At 35.0% G+C, this 27,939-nt stretch overlaps 3 protein-coding genes across 6 annotated transcripts; 2 read left to right on the top strand and 1 right to left on the bottom strand.

The window, feature by feature from the left end:
* Window positions 1-101: 101 nt before the first annotated feature.
* On the bottom strand, window positions 102-23,833 carry ghrhr2 (growth hormone releasing hormone receptor 2). 4 transcript variants are annotated; one of them, XM_087274393.1, is made up of 15 exons: window positions 20,577-20,652; window positions 19,953-20,233; window positions 19,723-19,833; window positions 9,404-9,509; window positions 7,781-7,876; window positions 7,492-7,601; window positions 5,524-5,621; window positions 5,268-5,400; window positions 3,357-3,510; window positions 2,933-2,993; window positions 2,777-2,843; window positions 1,912-2,003; window positions 1,674-1,803; window positions 731-772; window positions 102-636 (listed from the first exon to the last, which is right to left on the bottom strand). In XM_087274393.1, the coding sequence occupies exons 4-15, from the start codon at window positions 9,435-9,437 to the stop codon at window positions 544-546; spliced, it is 1,110 nt and encodes a 369-aa protein (XP_087130519.1). In that variant the 5' UTR covers window positions 9,438-9,509; window positions 19,723-19,833; window positions 19,953-20,233; window positions 20,577-20,652; the 3' UTR covers window positions 102-543. The 4 variants fall into 4 exon arrangements, with proteins under 4 accessions (XP_087130519.1, XP_087130520.1, XP_087130521.1 ...); XM_087274394.1 differs by lacking the exons at window positions 19,723-19,833; window positions 19,953-20,233; window positions 20,577-20,652 and adding an exon at window positions 23,513-23,833; NM_001113503.1 differs by lacking the exons at window positions 19,723-19,833; window positions 19,953-20,233; window positions 20,577-20,652 and adding an exon at window positions 9,594-9,651 and having other exon boundaries at window positions 544-636.
* zgc:163073 lies at window positions 14,081-18,243 on the top strand. The gene is given in 7 exon segments (NM_001089511.1): window positions 14,081-14,320; window positions 15,296-15,323; window positions 15,404-15,544; window positions 16,701-16,874; window positions 16,954-17,031; window positions 17,121-17,162; window positions 17,463-18,243. Coding segments are annotated over 6 exon segments (642 nt in total). The 5' UTR covers window positions 14,081-14,128; the 3' UTR covers window positions 17,150-17,162; window positions 17,463-18,243.
* Window positions 19,745-27,334, top strand: LOC101885302 (uncharacterized). Its single transcript, XM_087275774.1, has 5 exons — window positions 19,745-20,250; window positions 20,618-20,743; window positions 24,939-25,051; window positions 26,823-27,027; window positions 27,231-27,334. Exons 1-5 carry the CDS (start codon window positions 19,839-19,841, stop codon window positions 27,317-27,319), a joined length of 945 nt encoding a protein of 314 aa, XP_087131900.1. The 5' UTR covers window positions 19,745-19,838; the 3' UTR covers window positions 27,320-27,334.
* Window positions 27,335-27,939: the final 605 nt, after the last annotated feature.

The raw sequence follows: 27,939 nt of genomic DNA, 5'->3' as shown, positions 1-27,939 counted from the left end.
GGAAAAGAACTCATGTTTTGATGACGTGATGCGTCAAACTGAACACGTAGCGCCATCCTCTGGTGTAAAATATGCAATAAATAAATAAAAAAGAAGTACAATTCGGTTTTACTTTAATTCTGTTCATCATGGCGAAATTATCACAGGTTATACAAATGTGTAAAGGAAGTGAAATTGTGTTTTATTTTAGGTTAACAATAACAGATAATTTAAAAATATTTAAAACCATTTAAGTCATGCTTAAATATCATGTCATCACATCGAATAAAATATCAAGTGAAGTGCTAAAGGAAACGCCTTTAAATAAATGCCTACTACTATGCCACAGCTGACCAACAAACTAAATCCACACTCTGCTAGATACTATTATATTGATTCACTTTTATGTGATCACAATAATAATTAATTAACAACAACAAGACGAATAAGATGAAAATAAATGAATAAAGTCAAACGTGATATATAAAAACATTCACACAATTATCATTACAGTGCTTTAAAAAAACAGCAAGCTGAAGTGCAAATGAAAACATGTTCTCAAATTTATGCAATAAAGTCTTGAGTTGCCATGTGGAAAGTGTTGATGTCGGTTCGGGACTTGTATTTCTCTATCTCTTTCCGTATTTCATTTTGGACCTGTGAAAGCCATTCATAAAATATAGTCATCAAATATTTCTTTATATTTTCACATGAAATCCAATAAAATTAAAATGATAAATAATGCTGTTACCTCACTGTTCAAGAAGCAGTATAACAACGCCACAATGAAACCCTTCAGAGAAATCCCAAAGTTAATATTTTGAAGTTTAAAAGAGCTAAATTGAGGTATTTGTTGAGACGTTATAAATGTTTTTGTGAAACTGGCTTGTGTTTTTAAGGTATATTTACAATAGAAGGCACAGAATCCCTTATCAGGCTCCAAAGAAGCATCTTTTAAATGAAAAAAAAAACACCCACAAGAACTTCTTTAATATTCATCCATTTCATTTCAGCTTCCTTAGGCTTAGTCCCTTTATTCATCAGGGGTTGACAGCGGAATGAGCCGCCAACTTAACCAGCAAATGTTTTACATAGCAGAGTTCCTTCCAGCTGCAACCCAGTACTGGGAAACACCCATACACACTCATTTGCACACATACACTATGGCCAGTTTGGTTTATTCAATTTACCTGTCTTTGGACTGTGGAGGAAACCCACGCCAACATGAGGAGAACATGCACACTCCACACAGAAATGCCAACTGACCTAGCCAGCAACCTTCTTGCCGTGAGGCCACAGTGCAAACCACTGTGTCATCCCTTTCTTCAATATTAAAAATAATTTATGAAACAATGGTCCTAGATATAAATTAAACAGGACTGATTGATAATCCTAACAATATACTGTGGTCTAATGAAGTGAAGTCATTATATAGTGCAAATGGCATTAAGCACATTCACAACAATGTGGAAAAACCTTTAATGTGTCGCTCAAGAAAAAAAGGGTGAGTAAAACTACAACAGATATTCATTTTTAGGAGAACTAATGCTTTTTAGTTTTTTCATCTCTCTAACTAAGGGACAACATGAGCAAAGAAAGCTTATTAAAGTCACAGCTACTCATTTAAATCATACTTGATATTTGTTTTTACTGTAGGTCTGAGTACAGTATAGTCAGCACAACATTGCAAATACCTGGAAGGAGCCCAGCACAAGTTCAAAGAAGAGTCTCGCCTCTAGGCCAACATGTTCAGGAAACAAAGCAAATACAATGTAGTGCACTCCGAAAAGAGGGATTAGCAGAAGAGTTGATTTGGCCAGTCGTCTGCAGAACACATTAGAGTAATAAAAGGAATATTAGAAAAAACTAATCAAGAATAAACATACCGTGTGAAGGTATCTTGTGTAGGTTTAATAACTCATTAGATCTCACCTGTAAAATCGCTTGTCTCCTCCATTTGAGTCAGGGGTTTTTGTTTTTACAATTATAATCCTGCTTATATTAATGAACATCAGAAAGTTCACCTGTAAAATGTAAAAGTACAACAGTGTGTAAGAATATATATGTTCAGCAATATATACAGTTAAAGTCAGTATTATTAGCCCCCCTTTGAGTTATTATTATTTTTTATATTTCCCAAATGATGTTTAACAGAGCAAGGAAATTTTCAGAGTGTGTCTGATAATTTTTTTTCTTCTGGAGAAAGTCTTATTTTTTTTATTTCGACTAGAATAAAAGCAGTTTTAAATATTTAAACACCATTTAAAGGACAAATTTATTAGCCTCTTTAGGCAAATTTTTTTCGATAGTCTACAGAACAAACCATCGTTATACAATAATTTGCCTAATTACCCAAACCTGCCCAGTTAACCTACATTAATTAACCTAGTTAAGCCTTTAAATTCCACTATAAGCTGTATAGAAGTGTCTTAAAAAATATCTAGTCAAATATTATTTACTGTCATCATGGCAAGGATAAAATATTCAGTTATTAGAGATGAGTCATTAAAACTATTATGTTTAGAAATGTGTTGAAAAAATCTTCTCTCTGTTAAACAGAAACTAGAGGAAAAAATAAACAGGGCGGCTAATAATTCAGGGAGGCTAATAATTGTGTAAAACATATGCTGGATCAGTTGGCAGTTCATTCCGCTGTGATGACCCCTGATGAATAAAGGGAAGCCGAAGGAAATTGAAAATGAATTATCCTTCAAATGACCTTGGATGAAATCATGTTGCAGAAAATATTCAAATTAGCATCATAGGACAACTTAACATCCGAATCATAAAGACTTACCAATACAGAAAGCAAAATGGGAATTTTGATGATCCACCAAAAGCCACTGTCCAGGTCATCCCAGCACCTACCAACACAAATACATGGCCATTCACGATACAGATCACCTACACAGTATTTACCCAAATACTCTCCACACAAATATCTCATCCTCACCCATAATCGTCATATGAATATTTGAGGAACGTCCAGATTGTTACTGTGACAGATGGAGTCCCTGTAAAACAGAGAAGATAATTTACCAACTTACAAAATAAGTTACGCTGTTAACAATTTCTTGAAGAATCTACAGTAATTTACTGGCAGCAGTTCATAAGTAACTTATTGCAAATTAATCACAGCAAAAACAAAAACAACAATAAAAACTGTTTACATGCAGCACAATTTATCTTGCTGTATGTGTTTAAATAATTGTAAATCTTTTCTGTAAAATATGCATTAATGTTCACTATGCAATTTTAAAATACTTGTAACTGCATTACAACAGATTACTGTGTAATTTACAAAAATCATTAACAGTGTATATAATCAGCAGTTTATGTGTAAAATCAACTTCTTTTAAGATCAAATGTGATTTTACCCCAGCCAACAAGTGTATAGCACCAGAAAAATGTTCTTTTGTGGGCGAAGGTGAACGTAAGCAGTGTCTGAAGGTAAAGTCCCTCAACAAGCAGCCAGTAGAAGTTTGATAACACGCAGTATTGGAAGAAAGTCACCGATGCCTTGCACAAAACCTGAAAGAAGAAACAACTATTTACAACAGGGGTCACCACACTTAGTCCAGGAGGGCGTCCTGCAGGCATTATATATTACATGTCAGATTATGCTATTAATATTGAAGTTAAATGTTTTTTTTTTTAACTTTAGGGTTAGGGATTTGGGTGGGTAAGGGTGATATTACAGCATCATATTCATATTACAATGCTACATCAAAAATTACATTAGCACAATCTGATGGGTTATTTCATCAACAAGATGTGATTCCTAATTTCTGAATGGGGGTTTAGACAATCTGATAATGTCCAGCAGATTTTAAAAATACTAGAGTAATTTATTGTAAATAATACTATAGTGTTTTTGAACTATACAAAGAGCATGTTACCAGCCTGTTCAGATCGCTGGTAAACTGAGAGGGGTCTGGATGCAGACTTGGTGCAGTGCAATCTGGGATGCATCCAATACTTTTTAATGCACTTACCTAACCCCACCTCTAACCCTACCCCTCACCGTAATATCACTCGCTCCATTTGAGTGCATTGTGTGTGACATTGCATTGTTGAGTGATGCAATCTCAGCTTGCATCATAAAGGCTGCATCCAGATACTGTTGGGTAAACTCACAGATTGCTGGAGAACTACAAATTTGCAATAGAACTACAATATCCAGTCATGCACAACACACTTACACAAACGGTTCCTGATTCAGACTGATTAGACTCACACAGCCAATGCTGCTCAAAGACTGATTACAAGGACTATAAAAACAACACAAACACACACATTGTTGCTGAGTCTTGTTAATCTGTATAGTGAAACACTGCAGCGCGTTTTTTCCTTGCCTAGTCTTGCTTAGCACCGATCTTTGCTTTGCTTTGTTTTGATTGTTCCTGTATGCTGCCTGTCTTTTGACCATCTGCCTGTTTACTGACCCCGAGATCTGTTTGCTCTTGTATTGACTGTCGCTTGCCAGACAGTTCTCTGCAAAATAATTCCGCACCTTTGTTCTTAGTGTCACTTCTCGTTACAGAGCATTATACTGAATATATTATAGAATTTATAACACAGCATACTATAGTATTAACTATAGTGAACACATAAACTGTAATAAATACTATTGCATACTCTAGAGACAGTAAACAGTGTTGTGTTGTGGTATAAATATACAAATATAGTTGTAGAAAACTACACTATTGGGCCATTTGTTAATATTATTAAAGTTGTTGTATTACCGGAGCAGCTATGGGATTACTACAACAGATTCATTAAAAGTACTATAGTACAGTGTAAAAAATGCTGGGTTCCACACAAAAGATTCGTCTTGGAAAAACATGAAGGAATTTAGTTAACTAATTATTAGTTTTTACATATTTCAGTTGATTGAATGTAAACGTAATTAAGTTGCCCCCAGACAACTCAATAGTTCTGTTGTTTCAGCTTATTTTAAATTAATAAAGTAGCAAACATAAGTTTTTGAACATTGGTTTCAAAACACAACTGTATATCCTAAAAATTACCATAGTATATTTTTCCATATGTGTCACATCCTTGCAATTGTGTCCGTCTGTGTTCCCTGACAATATGGGTAATCAAACATGCCTGAACAAGCTAATCGAGGTCTTAATAGGTATATCTGAAGCTTTCAAGCAGGCGTTTTGACGAAATTTGGATTTAAACTCTGCAGGACACCAGCCTAGTTTGATGACCCCTGGTTTAGAATATCTGATTTAGCTATATGGCATTATACATTAATCTTTTAAGTCAGTTCTTGTTACCGTGGAGACTGTGCAGTGATTGACAGTCTCATCAGCGAATAAAACAGCATCTTTCACAAATACTGCCAAAGCCCTCAGGATGAATGTGGAGAAGAGGTTGAGGTGGATGTAGATCCGTGTGCACAGAAGCTTCCTGTGTGAATAATGAAACACTATTATTGATATGAGCATTTCTTGAAGTAAGTGTCGCAATGTGAACACGTGCACCAGAACAGACAGAATAAGTCACTGAAGCTAGAAGTGAATGTTGCAGTACCTAAAGATACAGAAGATGAAGACTGCAATACAGAGGGAGCTGAGGGACATGCCATATCCAACTGTGTAGATCAGCTTCACCCTCGCAAAATATTCACTCTTCCACAGTGAAATGCAAAATAACAAGGTTAGACCAGGGTTATTGTAATTACCAAATATTTTAATTATTGCAATAAATATTGACTTTAAAATTTATTCTACTGAATTTTGAAATTGCATTATTACAGGTGCTGCCACAGAAATACGGTATTAATTTACATTGTGATTAAGTTAAAATGTAAACTAAAATTGAAGTGAATCAAATGCATAGGGACATATGAAACACAAAACCCCAAACTAACAAAAATCTCAAAACATTGGAAAGAAAATACTAAAGTCAAGACAAGAAAATAAACGTCAAAAATCTATGAACAAGGTCTGTAACTGATTATAATAAGAACTACATTAATATGGTTTAGATGACTTGACTCTGCTCATTATCGGTTTTATATAATATATAAAATAATTCTTTTCTTATAAGATTTCTCTGAACAATGGAGGATGTTTGGGGCGGGGCTTCGGGGATTTTAACAAATAATACATTTCACCACAAAACTATGTTACTTGCATATTGCTTAATACACATTAGATAAGCTTATTTTTGAAAAGTGGGCATCATGGTAGCGCAGTGGGGAGAACAACCGCATCACAGGAAGAAGGTCGTTGGTTCGAGCCCCGGCTGGCTCAGTTGGCATTTCTGTGTGGAGTTTGCATGTTCTCCCAGTGTTGGCATGGGTTTCCTCTGGGTGCTCCGGTTTCCCCCACAGTTCAAAGACATGCTGTACAGGTGAATTGGATGAACTAAATTGGCCGTGGAGTGTGTGTGTGTGAAAAAGTGTGTTTCCCAGTGTTGGGTTGCAGCTGGAAGGCCATCCGCTACATAAAACATATGCTGAATAAGTTGGCAGTTCCTTTTGTTGTGGGGACCCCTGATTAATAAAGGGGCTAAGCTGAAAAGTTTGTACTGAAGTTTGTACTGTTGACCAACACATCACACTGGTTTTTGAACATATAGCGCCATCCTCTGGTGACACTTCATTTTAAAAAATTCTCTTTTTAATATTAACATAAAATTACAATAATAAAGTGTTAACCAAACAGGACATTAAAATGCTTAAACCACAGTGGTATGTGTAAAATGATTCACAAATGAAGAAAAAAGAAGTTGCCCTACATATTTACTACACATTTGATCACATAAGCCATGCCAAAGAATAATATAAACCCAAAAGGCTATTTTTGGAGACAAAATTATTAAAATTCCTATTTTGCAAAAAGATTAAAAGTGATTTTTAACACAAAAGAAAATTTTCGCAGTATTTCCTACTATATTTATATTATATATGTTTGGTATTATTTTTTTTAAATGCTAAGGTCAATATTATTAACCCCCTTAAGATTTTTGTTTGAATGGCTACAGAACAAACCACTGTTGTCCCATAGCCTGCTCAACTAACTTAGTTAAGCTATTTATTAAGCTTTAAATTGCAATTTACGCTGTATACAAGTATCTTGCAAAGTTAGTGAAATAATAGGTTATCATGGCAAACACAAAAGAAAAAAGTTTTAAAAATGAGTTATTAAAACTAATATGTTGAAAATTGTGTTAAACCGCACTTGGGAAATAATTAAAAAAGGAACTGAAAATTAACAGGAGGGCCTTCAATTGTATCACATTATTCAAATCCAATTAAAAAATAGTGGAGTTCATGAAACATTTTTGAAAACACATAATATTGACATTTAGAGATTCTGTATGGCTTAAAAAACTTTCCACATTAATACAAAAACATCCAAGAATAAACATAGAAACACAGTAATCCATATAAATTGGTAAAATTTAAATTATAAATTAAATTAAATTAAATTAAATTAAAATTTTAATAATACACTATTAAATTTAGCTATAGCAATTCCCCAGGTTGCTTACAATGTGTCCAATCTCTTCCTCTTCTGTGCTGTTGTCCTGAAAGCAGGCGATGTAATAAGGCACACTCATGTTACTCCATCCCTTACTAGTGCAGGTGCGGCTGATCAGCTCTAGAAACATCATGTCAAAAGACAAAACAAAAGGCAAAACAAAAGGCTTATTTTACATTTAGGTCATTGTATTGGTGTATTGGTCTTTATGGCCATAGTAGAACAATGCATTAAGTTACAGTAACATAACAAGTTAATTTGCTGTTTAGATGTGATGTGTGCTGTAAGAGAAGATTTACCGTGAGATTTCAGAAGAGGAGGGCAAGACACTGAGACTCTTTCTCCTACACTGACAGCAGGCCAGCAGTTCACACCATCCCACTCAACCAGACAACCTGAAGACATCCACAGGGGTGCAATGAAACACTGAGGTAATCCTTTTTCTAAACATCTTGAAATGTCAAATAACAAGATTGCATTATTTATTTTGCATTTCTAAGTTAAAATCTTGACATATTAACTAAACATTGCAACAACAATAAAAAAGTTATCAGATAAAATTAAATCTGAATTAAAGTTTTGAAATAAAAAGTAATTTATAATAAACAATCTTTAAACAAAACAAATCTTTCAAAATTTAGGAATTATGACTTATAAACTCTGAAGTGTGAAGGAAAAGTCAAAACTGACTATATCTCACAATTGTGAGATGTAAACTCAAAATCGCAAGATATAACCTTGCAACTGTAATAAAAAAAGTTAGAATTAAGAAATAAAAGTAACTTTTTAAAAATGTTATGCTTTTGATTACACTCAAAAAACACTTTTGGTGATTGTTCAAACTTCTTATTTAAAATGAGTTAAAACAACACAATTAGTTGTGTAAATTGCTTCCTTGTCCTCATTTGTAAGTCACTTTGGATAAAAGCGTCGGCTAAATGACTAAATGTCAATGTAAATGTACAATTCCTTTTTTAGGGACAACTTAAATGTTTTGTTTAAATCCTCTTAACTTTGTAAAAATGATTCATTTAACTTAATCTATCTGTGTTGGGAAAACATAAATGAATTGTCTGGGACTCAGCTTTTTAAAAAAATTTTTTACAGTGTATTAAAGAAGACAATAAATGTATCTATTAGACCACAGGTGTCAAATTCAGTTCCTGGAGGGCCGCAGCTCTGCACGGTTTAGTTCCAACCTTGCTTTAACACACATACCTGTTTTAAACAAGCCCAAAGGACTCAATTAGTTGGTGTGTTATAACACCTGTGTATTAGACCAATATTCTTATTTAATTTTGTATATGTTAACATAAATTAAAGGCATAGTTCACTCATTTATTCACTCATTCATTCATTCATTCATTCATTTTCCTTCGGCTTAGTCCCTTTAATAATCAGGGGTCGCCACAGAAGAATGAACCGCCAACCTCTACAGCATATGTTTTTATGCAGCGGGTGCCCTTCCAGCCACAACCCAACACTGGGAAACACCCATACACTCCTGCATTCACACACATACACTATGGTCCTTTTAGCTTATTTAATTAACCAATATACCCCATCTTTGGACTGTGGGGGAAACCGGAGCACCCAGAGGAAACCCACGCCAACATGGGGAGAACATGTAAACTCCACACAGAAATGCCAACTCAGCTGGGGCTCGAACCAGCGACCTTCTTGCTGTGAGGCGATCGTGCTACCCACAATGCCAAAAAATGTTAATTCTCTCATCATTTCCTCCCCTTAAACTTTTTTGTGAAAAAAAAAAGAAAATTATAAAACGATATTTTCTATTTTGCACAGAAAATCTATGAGCGAACTAAGGTCAAATCAAAAGTTTAAGATTTTTAGGTGAAATCTTGATTAAATGTGATTTCTCCAGTTTAAAGTATCAGTGAATATCTGTGACTTTAACTCACCTGCATTGGTACCATTAATGTTTAACAAAGACATTTTGACCAGACATTCAGCTTCTTTCTCTTGCAGATGCAACACTATCCAACACTCAGGATGAACTGTCTTCACCTGGAAAACACGTGTAAATGCATGCAAGCTGTAACCACTCTTTTGAAATGCACTTTAGATTTTAAGGTACTGAATTTGACTTACCCCTTCACATGTAACCGTAAAAGTCCAGATCATGAAGGCATGATAAAAGTTCATGACGTTTCTTCTCACAACGACACAATTCAAGTCTTAGATAATAACTCTCAGTCTAAAGTAACTGAGTAAGTTTGTTGACTCATAAGATGTAGCCTTCTCATCTATCTCTACGACCTGTGTGATGTAGCATATGATGAGATATACCCAGATGGTACAGCCTACTTTCTGGGGCCCTTCTGACCTCACACTGTTAGTGTCATTGTTTTAAAACAAAACTTCAAAATATCAGCTGAAATAATGTTTCTTTCCATCTGTACAATGATAACATTCTACATCTAACAAGGCATTCATCCATTTAACTGCTTGCATCACAGCACTAGGGACATTAAATGCATCTTTTAACCAGCACCATTTACTGCATGAGTGAACTTAAATCACTTCTTCTGAGTTAAATGGATGACATTACTTTAGAGGCATGCAAATGACCTTAGCTACACGTTTTAATTACATTTATAAATTGTATTAAATTAGAATTCTAATGCAGTTTGTGTCTTTGGGGGGATTTGGGATTTAATTTATTAACTGATTGTCTGTTACTGCATGAACATCCATAATGTTTTGTATGGTGTAGATGGGCCATACTCTATGTCACACCCTGTGCATCTATTTTTAAAGCATGTCTTTTCCCTAAAGAGCTGAGGTTTGTGGAGGCTGAAAGCAAACAATCATAAGCTGAAACATAGTCATACAATATTCAGAGACAGAGATGACATCAGAACTGGATTTACGACTTGTACACTACAAGTACACAAGGGCTGGATCCGAAACCGACTCTATACCCCTAATTCAGCGGTATAGAGTCACAATCTTGTACCCAAAGATCTACCTTCATGCAGAGTTCAGCTGCAAACATAATCAAACATGTCTGTCTTTGATTACCAAGGCACCCCTGCCTTAAATAGTCTACAGGTGCATCCCAAATCGCATATTTCTGCATGATTCCAGTGTGGAATGATGGACACTTCACAACCTCAACGACTGCACATAGAGGAAGGAGTGGAGCTTTCGGGTGCACATGTTGGATTACTTTATTTATTTTGAATTGTGAAAGCAAATGTTTCCGATGAGAGTGATTATAGCGCTACCCGGTGGTGAATGCGGTTATACTGATGGCAGGTATTATTTGGTAGTTTGGTCATTCATTTTGCTAATTTGGCAACCGTCAAACATCATCAGGGAAACAGTTTGAATTTCTGCTAAGTAAAGAAAAATATTAGTGCACCATTTGGGATGACAATACATACTATGCTGTTGAGTGTGTAAGTGCATAAGTATAGTGGATAAGAGCATAATGTGCCATTTGGGACGCAGCTTACTTTAAAGAAGCAACCATTTGTAGTGGTGTCTGAAACCATGGTGGACATTCTGAAGTGTACTCAATCAATCCCCAATGCACTGCGATAATGAGTGTACAACCAATGTACACTTTAGGGCTAGAGAATACCCATAATGCACTGTGACTAATTACGCAGCAAATTAAATCTCCACTTCTGACCACAAGGCATCCACAAAGAATCTTACCAAGTGTAAGTTTTTTAATAAACTATTATTTTATTGTTGTTAGCAACGCGGTGGCTTAGTGGTTAGCACTGTTACTTCACAGCATTTGAGTCCTAGCTGGGTCAGGAGGCATTTCTATGTGGAGTTGAATATCTAATCCATCTGAGGGATTTATCAACCTGCAAAGCACAAACAAAACGGTGTGCACTCAGTGCTCTGATTCACTCACTTGTTTCATTCACTGCTTTAAGTTGACTTACAGTTGATTTTTTCAACACATTTCTAAACATAACAGTTCTAATAACTCATCTCTAATAGCTGATTTATTTTATCTTTGTCATGATGACAGTAAATAATATTTGACTAGATATTTTTCAAGACACTTCTATACAGCTTAAAGTGACATTTAAAGGCTTAACTGGGTTAATTAGGTTAACTAGGCAGGTTAGGGTAATTAGGCAAATTATTGTATAATGATGGTTTGTTCTGTAGACTATCGAAAAAATATCTCGCTTAAAGGGGCTAATAATATTGACCTTAAAATGGCTTTTAAAAAATTAAAAACTGCTTTCATTCTAGCCGAAATAAAACAAATAAGTCTTTCTCCAGAAGAAAAAAATATTATAGGAAATACAGTGAAAATTTCCTTGCTTTGTTAAACATTATTTGGGAAATATTTTAAAAAGAAAAAAAATTAAAGGGGGGCTAATAATTCTGACTTCAACTGTATGCGGGAACAATGCGTGAGAGTATAGAGGATGATTTTAGGTACAGCTAAGAACATAGGGAAGCAATCAAGGCAAGTAATGAGGAGAGCGAAACACCCAATATTCAGTAATAGTTCACTCAAAACTGAAAATGTGGTCTTCATTTACTCCCCTTTAATTTGATCAAACCCATATGTGAGTCTCCTTCCTCTGTTTAACACAAAATATTATGGAATCATTGACTTCTGGGATTTGTGGAAGTCGATGGTCCTAAATTTACAATTTTGTGTGTGCTATCTTTTTAACAACCAAGGCAGACAATAGACAGGAAAGTGCATGGCAGATATTGTAACAAATGAAAAATCAAAGCCAACATGACATGAGCACACAGAGAGTGAACACTCAATCCATGTGTTCACTAGAAAAGACAAAATACGGATCTCCAAACCATGACGCCAAACTAGACAGATTAGCCTGGATCCAAACCACCATGTTCGAATAACTTAAACATGTAGACAAAAGAGTGCATGACTTGGTCTTGGTCAAAAATGCCCTCAAAACAAAAAGACAAAGACAAGACTCAAGCTTTGCTGGAAGGGTACCAGCATCCATAGTGAGAGAACTGGAGGGTAAATGAACGCAAGAGCCATATTCAATAGTTATGTCTAGTCACTTCTCAGTTCTCAATTACCATGTCTCAGTTAAAGCTGGCATAAAACATATATTGCAATGGTCTTTTTTTCTGTGTATTGATGTATATATCAATGAGCCAAAAATGTTATGACTGCTCGTCTAAATATGCTGTTGGTCCTCCACATGCTGCCAAAATTATGTTGATTGACCAAGGCATGAGCTCTACAATATCCCAGAGGAATATATGTAGTAACTGACACAACACAGCAGATCCTACAAATCCTGTTGTTGCCATGGTTTTAGCCTGTTGGTGCAGCACATCTTAAAGTTCCTCAAATGGATTGAGATCTTGGGAACTGTAAGGCCAGCGGAGTACCATGAACTCTGTATCATGTTCTTCAAACACTTCTGTGCAGGGAATGCCATTGTTTTGAAGGAGTGTGCATAGTTGGTAGATAGCACATGTTACTTTTTTCTCACATGAATTGCTGGATCCATTGTTTAGTTATGACACTCACACACCCACTGCCGGCACATTTAGTGGTAGACAGGGAACATTATAGGTACTGGAAGAAGGATGCATGGTCTTTTGAATCTCTTTTTTGACTTCACATGCACGGCTGTGTACATGGGCTCCGTTTACTTGGAGAAGGGATGGAACTAGAATGCAGTGTGGGATTTCAACATGCCAGTGGAGGCAGTGTGATGCTCTGGGAAAGTTCTGCTGGGAAACCTTGGGTCCAGACATGCATGTGGACATGAATTCAGCATTTGTTGTACCTAAACATTGTTCCACAGCAGGCTAAAGAAAGCTTCATGACACTGGTGTTCTCTTGTGACCTCTTTCAAAGCACGTTGCAGATTTTTCAGGAATAGTTTAAAGAGCACAATTATGAATTTAAGGTTTTGCTTAAGTCTCAGTATGAATGGGCTGAGTTGTTTCAGTTTCATCCACAGAGAATCCACCTAACTACCTACAAAACTTGAAGAATCCTCCATACATCAACAGCACATTAGGCAGGCAGTTATACTGTTTTGTTGCATCACTTTATGTTGATGATTTCACATTATTAGAAGATAATTCAGAAGTTCAGAGTGTGTATAAGATTTTCTTTTGTGAAGGTTCTCAGGGTAAAAAATGTTTTGTAAAGGCGACGCAGTTGTGATTGAGATGTCATTGTTTGCGGGTTACAGTTAAGCTTCAACATTTGTGTCTATTAAAAGCATGCCTGTGAACAGAATCCCTTCTTGTATTGCTGTCATCCTTACTTGTGGTTAAGGATCACTATGAGGATGACTTTGATGATGTTGTCACATAACAGAATATGTTTTGCACATCTACCCAACCATTGAGCTTATTGTTAATACAAAAATTCACTTGAGAGATTTCAGAGAAGAATATGTGTGATGATGCTCTATACAGATGAGAAAATGTACGTGAAGTGGGAAGGACTTTGTATTCTGAGAAGTTTATTAGATGCACTGGAGTCAGTGCATTCTTTCCTATTTTAGAAATGTGAGTAATGTTGGGAGGTGCATCAGATTTTGGAAAACAGACCTGGGTATATAACATTGAGGGCTTCAGTGCTCATTGTTTAACAGCAGTCAAATATTGTCAGCCTGATTTGTGATCACACCATTATGGCTTCACCAAAACAAGCACCCAAAAAAGAAGATCTAAAGGAAGATCCAGCTCCAGGAGCAAAAGATCCAGCATCAGCTGCTTCTTCACAAAATTTAACACCAGAGTCAGCTACAAAAGCTGAAAAAGACAATTCTGCACCTGATCTAGACCCAGTCCAATCTCCAAATCCAGTGAATAATGCAGCTGTAGTAAGTTTCTTTTTCTTTATTTTTTTATTTTGTGCTATTTAATTTTACTTGGTCTGATGTGAGCGTTCATTAACACTGCAAGATTATTAACCTTTTTTTTTTATTATCATTTAGCTAATTAATAATTTGAAAAGTTCAAATAAGGCACTACAAGTTATTAAAGTTTTTAAAACAGTGGGAAAATATAAAGATTTAATACTGAAAATGATGTAAATCACAGTAAACTTTGTAAATCGTTAAATGTATGGTGATTATGTATGATTAAAATTTTTTTTTTTTTTTAGAAAAAAAGAGAAATATAATTGAAACCTAAACCCTTTTTTTAATGTATGAACCACAGCTAAATTCAAAGCTGTGTTGCTTTTTTATTGACCTGACCCCCCACACCACCGAAGTTTTGTCTTCGACTCAAAGATTCAATATCAGAAAATCTATTTTTAAACATTTCTGCCTAGAAAATAATGCTCAGACAAAGTGGATCTCTAATTTGAATATTAATGTGCCCAACAAAGACATCATTAATTCTAATTTTCTAATTTCTGGATTACTAATATTGATTGTGCCACAGGTTTTGATAAGCAGCATATTTGGGCATGCACAGAACAATACTACTTCATGGCATGATTCTCGTTGATGTCCTTTACATGGATCTACACACACCTGCCACTAAGATCTGAGGTTGTTCCACTACACTTCCTAAGTTAGACTCTCCAGGGATACAGATATGTGCGATATGATCTCATAAACAGACTGTACTTTGAGGGGAGATTATCGTTGGTGCCAGGAAAAATGGCAGCAGAACAGCTGCTCTAGACTGTTCCTTAACATACTGTATGACACTAACATCTGTGCAGTAAAAACATGTCAAGAATGTATTTCAAGTCCACATTTACCTATAGGCTACTATTATATTTAACTTATAATCAATTATATTGGTGCAAATACCATTTATTAAAACTTTGTTCTGGGTTTCAGGTACATTTCAATGCTCAACAGCTTGAAGGTAAGGGTCAGTTTAAAAGGTCATCTGATCAACTCGGCTTTAAAGAATGAATTTTTTTTCTTAATGTTATTTTTTTACAGAGTTTAAAGAGGCTTTTCAGCTGTTTGCCAGGTCTCCCTCAGGCATTTCACTCGCACAGTGTGGGGATGTGATGAGAGCTTTGGGGCAGAACCCAACCAATGCTGAAGTCTTGAATGTTCTAGGAAAACCAAAGCCTGAAGGTAGATTTACAGCATAAATGCGAAAGAGCAAATACTGCATGACCTTTAAGGACAAAAGGTTACATCAAATTTAAATGAGTCCCATTGGACCTTTCAGGAACAAACTAAGTAAAAGACTTAACACACATCTGTCAGAGGGATTAGTGAGGTGTTTGTTTTCACTAAAATCAAAGATGTCATCGAATGCAAAAAAATTCTCTGTGACATTTGCAAGTCATTCTTTGAATACTGAGATCAAATTAATCCTAGTCACAACGGCTCAGTAAGTCAAAGATCCACTTTAACTGCAGGAATGTGTTAGCACTCCTTAACAAGCAAAAAAAGGCCCATGGAGACAAAGGACACTGTTAACGTTTTATAACTGTCCTTGGCTTAAAGGTATAGTTCACCCAACATTTAACCAATATCTGCCTGCTGAACACAAAACAATACATTTAAACAAACGTTGGTTGCCAATTCTTCATCAGAAACCCCTGATTTCCATACACTCTCAGAAATAAAGGTAGAAGAGCTGTCACTGGGGTGGTTTATTTTTTAAAGGTACAAATTTGTGCTTAAAGGGTCATATTAATACCTAAAAAGAACAAGAATGTACCCCTTGAAATGTTTAGGTACTAATATATACCTTTGAGGTATGAATATATGCCCTTTAAGTACAAATATGTACGTTTTAAAAAGATACCACCCCAGTGACAGCTCTTTTACCTTTATTTCTGAGAGTGTATGGGCTGAAAAAGGAAATCAGTAGGTTCTGTCAACTGTTTGGTAACAAACAATCCACAGAATACCTTCTTTTGCGTTCAACGGATAAAAGAAAAAATCTATTCAGATATGGAACAAGTAGAGGACCAGTAAATTATGACAGAATCACCATTTTGGTTGAATTATTTGTTAAAGAGATATTTGCAGAATATTGATGCACTTGTTATTACCCTCTGGACGCTGGTGACCATTTGGTGGCATTTTTAGTGAACCCTAAAATAAGGTAGTTGATCCTTTCTGTGGTTTGTTCTTTCTTCATTAGGAAAGCAAGTGAATACAATGTTTTCATTTTTAATTATTGGTTGAACTATGAAATAGAGGAACATTTTTATGACATCAAATAAAATCTTTGAATCTGCTACAGTAATTGCTTCGATTGAATTTTGTCATTTAGAGATGGAATCCAAACTGATCGACTTTGAGACTTTCCTGCCTATGCTTCAACAAGTTTCAAAGTCTACCGAAAGTGGCTCATTTGAAGATTTTGTGGAGGGCCTTCGGGTCTTTGACAAAGAAGGCAATGGAACGGTCATGGGGGCTGAACTCCGCCATGTACTTGCAACTTTGGGTATGGAATAATTGGAGGGAAATGTCCTTATTCTATGAATGCTGAAAACATTGGCTCATTGGAACTCTGATTTTTTTAGGTGAGAGATTGTCTGAGGGTGAAGTGGATCAGTTGCTGGCAGGGCAGGAGGACACAAATGGTTGTATTAACTATGAAGGTAAGAACACCTCAAGACTTTACTGATAAAAATATTTACTATTAACGCTTCTTATATTAAAATTCTTCCTATTGTTCTTTCTCCATAAGCTTTTATTAAACATGTCATGGCTGGCTGAGAGATCATTTCTGGTAAGTTAATCTAAACAAGTAATTGCCAACTCTTGTTTACCACAAAATATTAGAAATTAATTCATTTTGCCCCATTTTCAAACCAATTTTCAACACAGATTTAGGTAAAATATGAATTCTGTTTACATTTTATACTTTTAACTCAAAGAGTTTGTCCATATTTTACCATTTGTAGAGTTTACATGTTTGCAGTTGCCTGGAAGAGAAGTGCTGATATTCCTATAGGAACAATAACATATTTTGCTAGTACAGTCCATTTTAGTCTTTAATTCATTTTGCACCTTTTCTGTTGGCCTATAGGTACAGTAGCAGATTTACAGGCATGTCAGCAGCGGTCATCTGAAGGTCATCTACAAGAATCGTCAATGAAACCGAGTTCTTTTAAAATATATTAAAATCATGTTCACATCAACCACCATCTTAAGCTGTTTTATATCAAGTACAAATTATCAGTGCAACAAAAAGAAGCAAAAATGCAAACTCTATAGAAGTCAGGATACCGTGATCTGCTTTACACTCGAATCTCAAAGAGAATCAACACAGCTGTCAGTGGATAAAACCTTGGCTTTGGTTGTGCTAGTGCACTGAACTTGCTCTAATCCTCAAATGTCAGGAACTTTTACCAGGCACATGTGATAAACCCAGACCCTGTATCACTGCACTGCTCTCAGTGCATTTTAAGCTCAATATTACTGTCACTGAAAGAGAACAACAGTGAGCTGTATTCACTTACAGCATTACATCCAGAAAAAAATGTGTTGAGTTTAATTTTCAGAAAGATCTGAGTACAAAGCTATTTGTGAGTGTTGTGGTAAATATTACATATATGAAATTAACTAATTACATAAAACAATACAATAAAATAAAAATGAATTGATAAGTAAACTGATATAACTATTCTGGCAAGATCAGGGCTGTCACAGTTTTTGGACAGCATTCTCTACATGACTACCCTTACTTAGACTCCCCAGAAAACTGAAATGTTGACATTCTGACATTACTGTACATGATTGAATTTGTCAATGATTGACTTACAGTGTTTAAATGAGCTAAATAAACATAAGTGTGATTCCAAGTCAAATCTTTTTTGTTAAGTGTCAATACATTTTGCCAACTGAACATGTTTTACATTCCTTTATAAACCTGTGCCAATACATTTATTCATTCATTTTCTTCAGGGGTCGCCACAGCGGAATAAACTACCAACTTATCCAGCAAATGTTTTACGCAGCGGATGCCCTGAAACACTCATACACTCTCACATGCACACACATACTGTATACACTATGGCCAGTAAAGTTTATTCAATTCCCCTATAGCGCATGTCTTTGGACTGTGGGGGAAACCAGAGCAGCAGGTGGAAACGCACGCCAACACAGGGTGGACATGCAAACTCCACGCAGAAATGCCAACTGACCCAGCCGAGGCTCGAACCAGCAACCTTCTTGCTGTGAGGCGACAATGCTAACCACTGAACCACTGTGTTGCCCTTGTGCCAATACAGTTTATTTAATTAAGTTTTCGAATGTATTTTTATTTTCCATTTTTCTTAAAATTAATGTTTGGTTTTACTTAAAGGTTATTCAACATTCAACATTCAACATTACAATCAAAAGTATTCAACATTGCATTCAAAAGTGAACAAATTTAACAACATTTGAATTGTGATGTACTGTAAACTATCACATTAATCTTGTGTCAATTAAGAGTGACTTGATGTGTCATTTAGAACTGCCTCTGCACCGCAACCAATCTGTTTTTAAATAATCAGGATTTTTAATATTTGTTTGTTTTGTTACATAAAAAAATTAACTGAGCAGGCTAAAACTGCTTAAAGTAAAATTTCCATATGATAATAATATGCATTTTGATTCAAATATATGAGCATTTTTATATAAATGCTGAAGTAAATTGCGGACAGATTTTCATTTCTTTTTATAAGCTGCATTGTTTCATCATGACTGTACTATTGAAGAACATCAGGAGTGACTGAAGGAATACCTTAATACTCATACAGGTGCAGATTTATAGTTGTATTAAGCAACTTAATTAAAATTAAAACTACACAAAATAAACACATCAAATGTAAACAAAACTGAAAATAACAGTAAAGTCCAGCTGACCTCCAGATGTTTCTACCTCTTTATAACTTGCCATAAGAATGTGCCTATTATAACCACCTGTGCTTAGAATTTTAACAAATTTAACATTTTATACAAACTTACAGCATGGGCTACTGTTAAAAACCATTGGTACTGCATGAGTCTTGCTTATCTCACAAAATTCACTCATGGCTTAGGGGTATTTGAATGGAAACAGCATAACTTATTGTATTTATTTAAAAATTGAAAACAACCTGAAATTAAACTCAAAATAAACTGATTAATTTACCAGATAAGACGAATAATATTGTGGATTTAAATCTGCATATATTAAAAAGTCTAATCTCAGATATTATCAGTTTTTTAAGCTTGTTGCATGACAGATAACCCATGAGATGGTTAAATAGAAACAAATATCACCGGATATGATATTTGTCCGCGAAGTGCATAAATTGAACCTGCGGTCTTCCCGTAATTTTTAGGCCTTGTCAAGATTGCGTGCCACTATTCCTTCGTTCCCCTCCGACGCCGGTTGATTGTGCTATGACAAGTTTTTACCGTGCAGGGCACTGAAATGATGTGGAACATAAAAATTAGGATGTTATTGATAGCACTGTTGATAAATTGGGAATTTGTAAAATCGACAATAGCCCATCTTAACAAAAACGATATAACTTTAGACACTGACCGAGCCAGTGAGTCTCTCAAAGCCAAGCAGCCTCCGGTAGATGTGGAAAGATTGCGATTGAGAGTCGACGATGCATATGAGGAATGTAAACGATATCGCAACGCTTCAGCGTCTTCAGGTGACCCGAACAAAGACTCAATGCCAAAATCCACGTTCCACTGCCATGCATGTTGGCCGGAACACAGTTTGGATGAAAAATTAAGGAACGAAGACTCAAGCCAAAGTGGATTGAATCCCCCGCAAAACGACGAATCTGAGGATCTTCTCAATGAGCCTGTGACCTGGAGGTATTTGAAAAGTAAGCCGAGTTTATTAAAATTGAGATAAATATGATTTTATATTCGCACATTCAGACCTTCCCCTTTATAATTTAATTTCAGAAAATATTATTTTGCAATTTCGAAGTAGGAAATATAGTATTAGTCTGCTATCATAGTTCAACATTGGTGCAAACGTTAATGTTATTTTGACGTCATACTTAAATAAGATTTCAGACCTTATATTTATAGTAACGTTAGCGTGGTAAACAATACAGGCACCCCGTCACAAGTTGTCACGGAACGAATGTGCTAATATAAAACCAACTTTAGCTACCTCAGTCTGATTAAAATATAGGTTGCGTACACGTTTGCTCAAATAATAACAAATGCACTTATTTCATCAAGGTCATCTGAGCAATTTGGATCGAGTCGTGGTGTCTGATGTCTACCAGCCAGTGTTTAACTGTAGTAAGGATATCCTTTGGATCAAGTTTGCCATGACCCGACACTCGAATCCACGCCTGATTGTCAGTAAGTACTTGAGAAAATTTATCACAAGCTCTATGGGCTAATATATAATGTCGATTTGAGAGTAGTTAGATATAAACAAAGTAACGTGATTAACGTTTTTTTGTTGTTGTTGTTATTTTTGTGCTTTTCCACCTCTACTTAAATGGTTCCTCAATGTTGTGTTTATTTGACAATAAAACAATTTGAAATGTATTTATTTATATTTGAAATATATCACACTTAATTTTGATGGTCCATTTGTTGAATTTAAGCAGTGTAGTCAAACACCAGCATATTGCTCCATTCTTAACTATGACACACATTCAGTATTAATCCACACGGAGGCAAAAGCTAAACTGTTCTGAACCTTGACTGCTGCACGTGTGTAGGAACAGCTGACGGTGGCCATAGCAACAACAAATGGCAGTGGAACACAAGCTCACAAACACAATGTTTAAATCTGTAAACAAAGCAGCACTATGAGGTGCCGTATAGGATTTAAATCAAACTTTGCTTATCAACACATACATAAAACACGTGTGTATACACCTATAAATTACTCGCATATACACCTATACTACTGGATGTTTAAAACAACATGGATGAAACTTGTGTATGTACATATAAACTTGACGCATGAATACACCCACATACACACGCACATACATATAAACTCGATCCTCACATAAACACTCACATTAACACACGCACATACATATAAACTTGCTGCATGCAAACACACCTATACACACTCGCATATACATATAAACTTGATCTATGCATATACACCCATAAACTCTCATATAAGAATATAAACTTGATGTGTGCATAAACACCCAAATGACACTTGTGCAAACATACAAAATAAAATTCACAAACATATATAGTTAGTTGTGTATATACATATATGCAAGTGATTTCATATGTGTGTGTGCATGAATTTTCACAGTAAAAGGAAGTTATTTCACTTTAAAAGGAAGTAGTTTAATTTCAACGTAAAAGTCCTTTGAGTGTAATGAACAAGATTATTATTTGTCATGAATCAGGTTATTGCAAACCTTAAGAAACAGAAATAATGTGATTAATAGAGGAACTACATCTGTTGAATTATGAAAATAGATTATGCTAATTCTAAAAAATAAATAAATAAAAAGGTAATGCAAAGGAATGCTCCTGCAAAATTAAAGGTTTATTATGCAATTAAATTATTGGAAATGTTATTATGGTTTAATAAATATAAGGTTGCTTAAGTAATCATTTTGAATAAAATATGTTTGTCTAATATTATTTTTTCATGTTTGTTTTATTATTGGTTTCACTATTCGTCAAGGGTTATGATACACACTTATGTCCAGTAGGGGGCAGGAATGCACTTAAGTGGGTTTTCCTGTCACCAATAAACAGGCTAATGCAGCAAAATGCTGGATGCCAGCTGCTGTAAAAATATAAGTAGTAGTTATTAAACACAAAAGGAGTGTCCAGATAATATATATAGCTTTTCCATGGGGGTTAACTTGACCAACATGATGAGCAGAGTCTTTTAATCAGCGTTTTTTTTTTTTTTTTTTTTTTTTTTTTTTTTTTTTTGTATATGCTGAATAATTAACAGTCAAAATGATACCAAAATCTTGCAATTTTGACACCCACATTGTAAATACATATAAAAAGCATAATAATTATAAAAATGTAAAAAACAAAACAAGAAGACTATAGGCAACATTAACATTTTCAATAGAATAGAGGAGTTTAGCTTGAGTTTACATTTATATTTATAATTCTGGTTGCTTTTTGAACGTCCTTTAGGGGTTCTATCTGTCCATTTATATTTGTGCATGTAATTACCTAATTAAATAAAAAGGTTTTAAATAAAAATATTTCTTATTTTGAATAGTCTATTTATATAGACTAATATTTGAAATAACATATGTTCATAATTTAACATATTTAATCCCTCTATTAATCACATTATTTCTATTTCATAAGCTTTGCAATAACCAGATTCGTGATAAACGTTTGTGAATTTTATTTATTTATTTATTTTTGTATGTTTGCGCGAGATGTTATAGGTGTGTTTGCATGCAGTGAGTTTGTGTATGTGCTCGTGTTGTTGAGGGTGTATATGCATAGACCAAGTAAATGCGAGTATGTATAGGTGTGTTTGCATGCTGCGAGTTTATATGTATGTGCATGTAAATGTGGGTATTTATGCGAGAATCGAGTTTATATGTATATGCGAGTGTGTATAAGTGTGTTTGCATGCAGCAAGTTTATATGTATGTGCGTGTGTTAATGTGAGTGTTTATGTGAGGATCGAGTTTATATGTATGTGCGTGTGTATGTGGTTGTATTCATGCGCCAAGTTTATATGTATATACACAAGTTTCATCCATGTTGTTTTGAACATCCAGTAGTATAGGTGTATATGCGAGTAATTTATAGGTGTATACACACGTGTTTTATGTATGTGTTGATAAGCAAAGTTTGATTTAAATCCTATACGGCACCTCATACAGCACACCTTGCGTTTCAACGTGGCATTAGACGCGATATGAGACTATAAAGAGTTACAAGTAACAACACAATTAAATACACCTTTTGCAAGCTAGAGAAAACAAGGAGACAAGCCGTTTACTTACACTTATGAAATGTGCCATGGGCCAGGTCTGATTTTATTAATTATTTTTCATTTTGGACTTTTTCTTCCTTCTCAGCTGTAATTTTGATCATTTCTATTTGCAATTATTGCTATGGTACCTCTTGCGTGAAGTGTTATATGTTTTTAGGGCTTACCTGTACTCTGCTTTGCCCAAAGATCACATCCCCAGCCAGGGGGTTGTAGCGCTCGTCAGTGCTCCTCCTCAACTGCAGCAGACAGCCTTTGTGCCTAATAAACTGGCCTTATTTTGCACGCAACCCTGGTGCATTGTCTGTCCATTCTCACAAGTGCCATCAGTCTTTTCTTTACCCTTTTTTTTAACAAACGAATGAATCGCCCACTGTAAGCGTGTAGACTGCTGTATCACTTCTTTCCCTCACACTTCCAATTATATCCAGGTAAGCACAGCGTCTTCTTGACTCATGACTTCAGGATCTGTTTGTCTTTGCTGCTGTTTTAGTGGGCGAGGCACAAGTTTAAGTTTTCCCAGGTTTGCGCACGCAGCAATTGTTTTGTAGTCATGTCATGCCGAAATGGCTAAAGATTCGTTATGAAGACGATTCATTCTAACCACTGAGAGTTGACAACTTTTTTTTTTTTTTAGATGAATCAATAGTGTTAAAAGCTGTCCAGTTTCAGATATAAGCCTTAGCTAAATATTTCACTTCCCTTAGATCTGTGTTACACACTACATGGAAGGTCATTTTCGAAAACCCACCATAGGGGCTCTTTAAAACCGCGAAGATCAGTCTATTGCTCGTCTGTGTTTGCTCTCAGTAAACAACGGTGAACATGATTCAACAGTGCTTAAATGTTAGTGGGAAATTGATGGTCTTTATAAATTTCAATACCGCAATTCAGTATCGTGACAAGTCTATTAGTAAAGGATTGTTCATTAACTTGAGTTTGATAAATGGCATCTTAACTGTGTTTGGGAAAGAAAACGTTAGCTAACTAGTGCCATTTTCCTTAAATGAGGTCTGATATCTCTCTTTATTTACACATTCCATTCAGAACAGACCTTTCGGGTCACTAGGAAGACGGTGAAATTTAAAATATGTGTCGTTTTCTCTTCGCTGATAAGATATACAGCCAGGTACACAACATTACTCTGTGACACAGGCGATACTTGCGGGTTTTTTACCACCGCAGCCTTGATTTCGCTTTTTAAATGCCTGAATTCAGTCCACAGTAATTGGCTGTTCAAATGATGCTGCAGATGTAATAATGCTGAAGATTCAGCTTTAAATCAAAAGAACGAGGTACCATTTGAAATACTTTAATAAAACAATCATATTAAGAAAACTTAACGTTAGCACACTATTTTGACCATTGTGTAAAGTCATATTTAAAACAAATAAGCAACTAAAAGTGATATAATTGGTCTGATTACCTGCAGATCAAACTCCCTGCTTGGGTCAACATAGATGGCATTTGTCATTTTAAGTCTTTCCTCAACAACTTGAAAATAAAGATTGCATATCAGTGTTTATTGTTTGAATCAGTGGTGTTTACAAGTAAACATGAATTTCTCTGAATTGCTTCACATGCTTATTGCAGATTCAGAACAGAATGCTTCACCCTCCCAAAAGCAGTGTCGGTGCATCAAAAAGAATCAAGGCCCCTCAATGCTGTTAAGGATCTATTTCAAAGGCTGCTATGCTCAAAACTGGGTAAGACATTCTCCTTGCAATAGCAATTTAAATTATGTATTTTTTAAAGATTTATGTACAAAATTGTATTTTTACTCAATTTGGTGAACCATTTTTTAATAAATAGTTTGTGTATTGTCAGGCTTGCCAGGTTTTTGCCAAAGCAACAAAAACATATCCCAATGACTAATCAAATCTAGCTCAATAATACCAAAACTTGATTAAAAACATTTACACCAACCTATTTATTATACACCATTTCATGTTTAAAAAAATAATGGTTTATTTGTTCATTTTCAATGTTTTGTTTTTGTCATAAGGAATCTTGATACTCATGTGATGTCGAGTTGAAATATAGTGGATGTGAGAAAAAACAGAAAACTCTGGCAGAAGTAAACCCCAAACTTATGAAATGAAATAATTTTAATTTAAACATCACGTCCCTTAAGTTGTAAATTGTCTGACTTAAAATATAGGTAATTTATACAAATATATTTTAAAATATTTTACTAGCAATCTGAGCATTTCCTTACTGCAGCCTGTAGCATGATGATGTACTGGATCAGGCCTAATACGTGGTGGACGTGCATGCATGAGTGGTTGTTGCTAGAAATGAGAATTATTTATATTTACTATGAAATTACCCATTACGTTGTGTCATTAACGTCTACACCTACCCTAACACTCACAATATTAACATCTACACCTATCCTAAACCAAACCGTCACAGTGGCATGGACATAACCAAAGTAGGCAATACAGTGTCCAATACATATTGGACCTGATCCAGTACATCAGTGTTACAGATTGGCTACTTTCGAAATCGCATACTTCAATACTACATAGTACGCTAAAAACAGTATGCGAGGCGAGTAGTATGTTCAAATTCATAGAATTCAAAAAACAGTATGTGGTATGAGAGAAGTTCCCGGATGACCTACATATATATATATTTATATATATATATATATATATATATATATATATATATATATATATATATATATATATATATATATATATTTATTTATTTATATATTTATTTATTTATTTATTTATTTTTATTTTTATTTTTTGGTCAAATCATTTTGTTGCTAAAAAGTATCTGTTCAGGCACCATTTTGGCACCGGTACCGTTTTAATAGTATCAATTTAGCACCGGTATCGAACTAACCACAAACAATTATGTATAAATTATCTTGATTGTGATCTATAACTCGAGATGACATCTCCATGTTTACTTATGGCTGTGCATTTGCTTCATTAATAGAAGCAGAAACCACAGGATTCAGCACATACATTTACTAGTTACTCCTAAAATGCATGCATGCATGCAAGCAAGTGGATGGCCAGCTGGGAGAAATATAGATTGAACTTTATTGTTACTTTCACTACGCGCATGAATAATATATGAATAATACACATCAGTAAATTATATTTGAATGAATTGTTAGACTTCCAAGACTTTCTTGTGTGCTCTACAAACTCTAAATGTATCGTTTTACTAGTACTTGTGTATTTACATTTCTAAAACACAAAATAAGCATTGGCTGGTTAAACACTGCACAATTGTTGATAATATGACGCGTTCTTCTCTGGCTTAGTGCCAGCTAATGCACCAAAGCTCAGTTTGAAATTTTTACGTCATGCTTGTCAAGCTAGATAACAAGTTTCATATTATATAAATGTGTCCACATTCAGGCATCTTACCCAAGCAGCGTGACGACTGATTGTTTGCTAATAAAATGTAAAAATGTTTATAATTTTTGAAATTGTCTGTTTAATTCCTCAGACTCGGGGCAAAAGGACGTACTACTCTGTGAGAGTACTTTATTTTGATCGTCTTCTAATGAGGAATTTCTTTGGCACTGCTACCTGTCATGCCATCTTGCCATATGAAATACTTTCTGCAGAACAATCACCTGAAGTTATTTGTGGAAAGTTATCTGTGATTGTAAAATTACCAAGCAAAAAGGTTGAAGATGTTAAAGTTTTGGGTGAGTATTTGTCATTGGTGGATTACACTATTATTTTCGTGACTGCAGCAATTTAAAAGTTTGTCGGATTCAATGTTTTTTAAAAATTGTCCATGACTTTGTAATTTGCATAAAAATAATGAAAACAAAGATGTGAACTGGTACCTTAAACATTTAAGCCTCTTAAATATGTAAAAGAAGCTTTGTCAATCTCTGTTCTAAAGATGTTTCCAGGCAATTCCCTCATCTAATCATGTGGAAACATCACAATGCTGTGATTGTCAAAGTTAAACGCTCTGAGATTAAGGTATAACCCTTTCACAGTTTTTTTTCTTTGCTTTTTCAAAGGTATTGATTTTTAAAAAAGTTTTATTACTTTTTGAAAGGGTGATGTTCTTCGGCTGAGTTATCTTGATTTGACTGGAAAATCACAGATGATCAGAGTGTCCTGTGTTCACCACATGATCCCTTTCAAAAAGGGCAGTAGAAAACGAAGACAAGATGTATTTGATTTTGATTGGGAGTTTGATTCAGTTCCGACGGATTCCTTTATACCGAAGATTGCAAAATTCACTGTCCCCTTACAGATCATCCAACCTGGGATTTCTTCTTCTTCTTCAGAGTCTAAATCTCCTAGTGCTGTCACTACTGAATTACTTGACTTTCCTCCTGATACAGTAGAAACTGATTATCTAGATTTTGATTATTTCGATTTGAGGAAAGACCATGTCAACCCCTCATTTTTTTTTGAGCCAGCTGAGCAAAATCTTGGTACGTCTCTGACAGAAAAAACACAAGCAAAAACAGACATATCATCAAGCACACCTGTGGATCCAGACCCCACTACAGGCACCATTTCCATTAGGCCAACCACTGTATCTCTTGATACAACCCATAAGACAAAAAACAGTAATAAATCTTGTGATGTTAATG

This window comes from Danio rerio, chromosome 12 (genome assembly GCF_052040795.2).
Source record: "Danio rerio strain M-AB ecotype USA chromosome 12, GRCz13ab, whole genome shotgun sequence".
Classification (NCBI taxonomy): domain Eukaryota; kingdom Metazoa; phylum Chordata; class Actinopteri; order Cypriniformes; family Danionidae; genus Danio; species Danio rerio.
The sequence above is the reverse complement of the archived record's forward strand: the minus strand, read 5'-3'. Positions and strand labels throughout refer to the sequence as shown.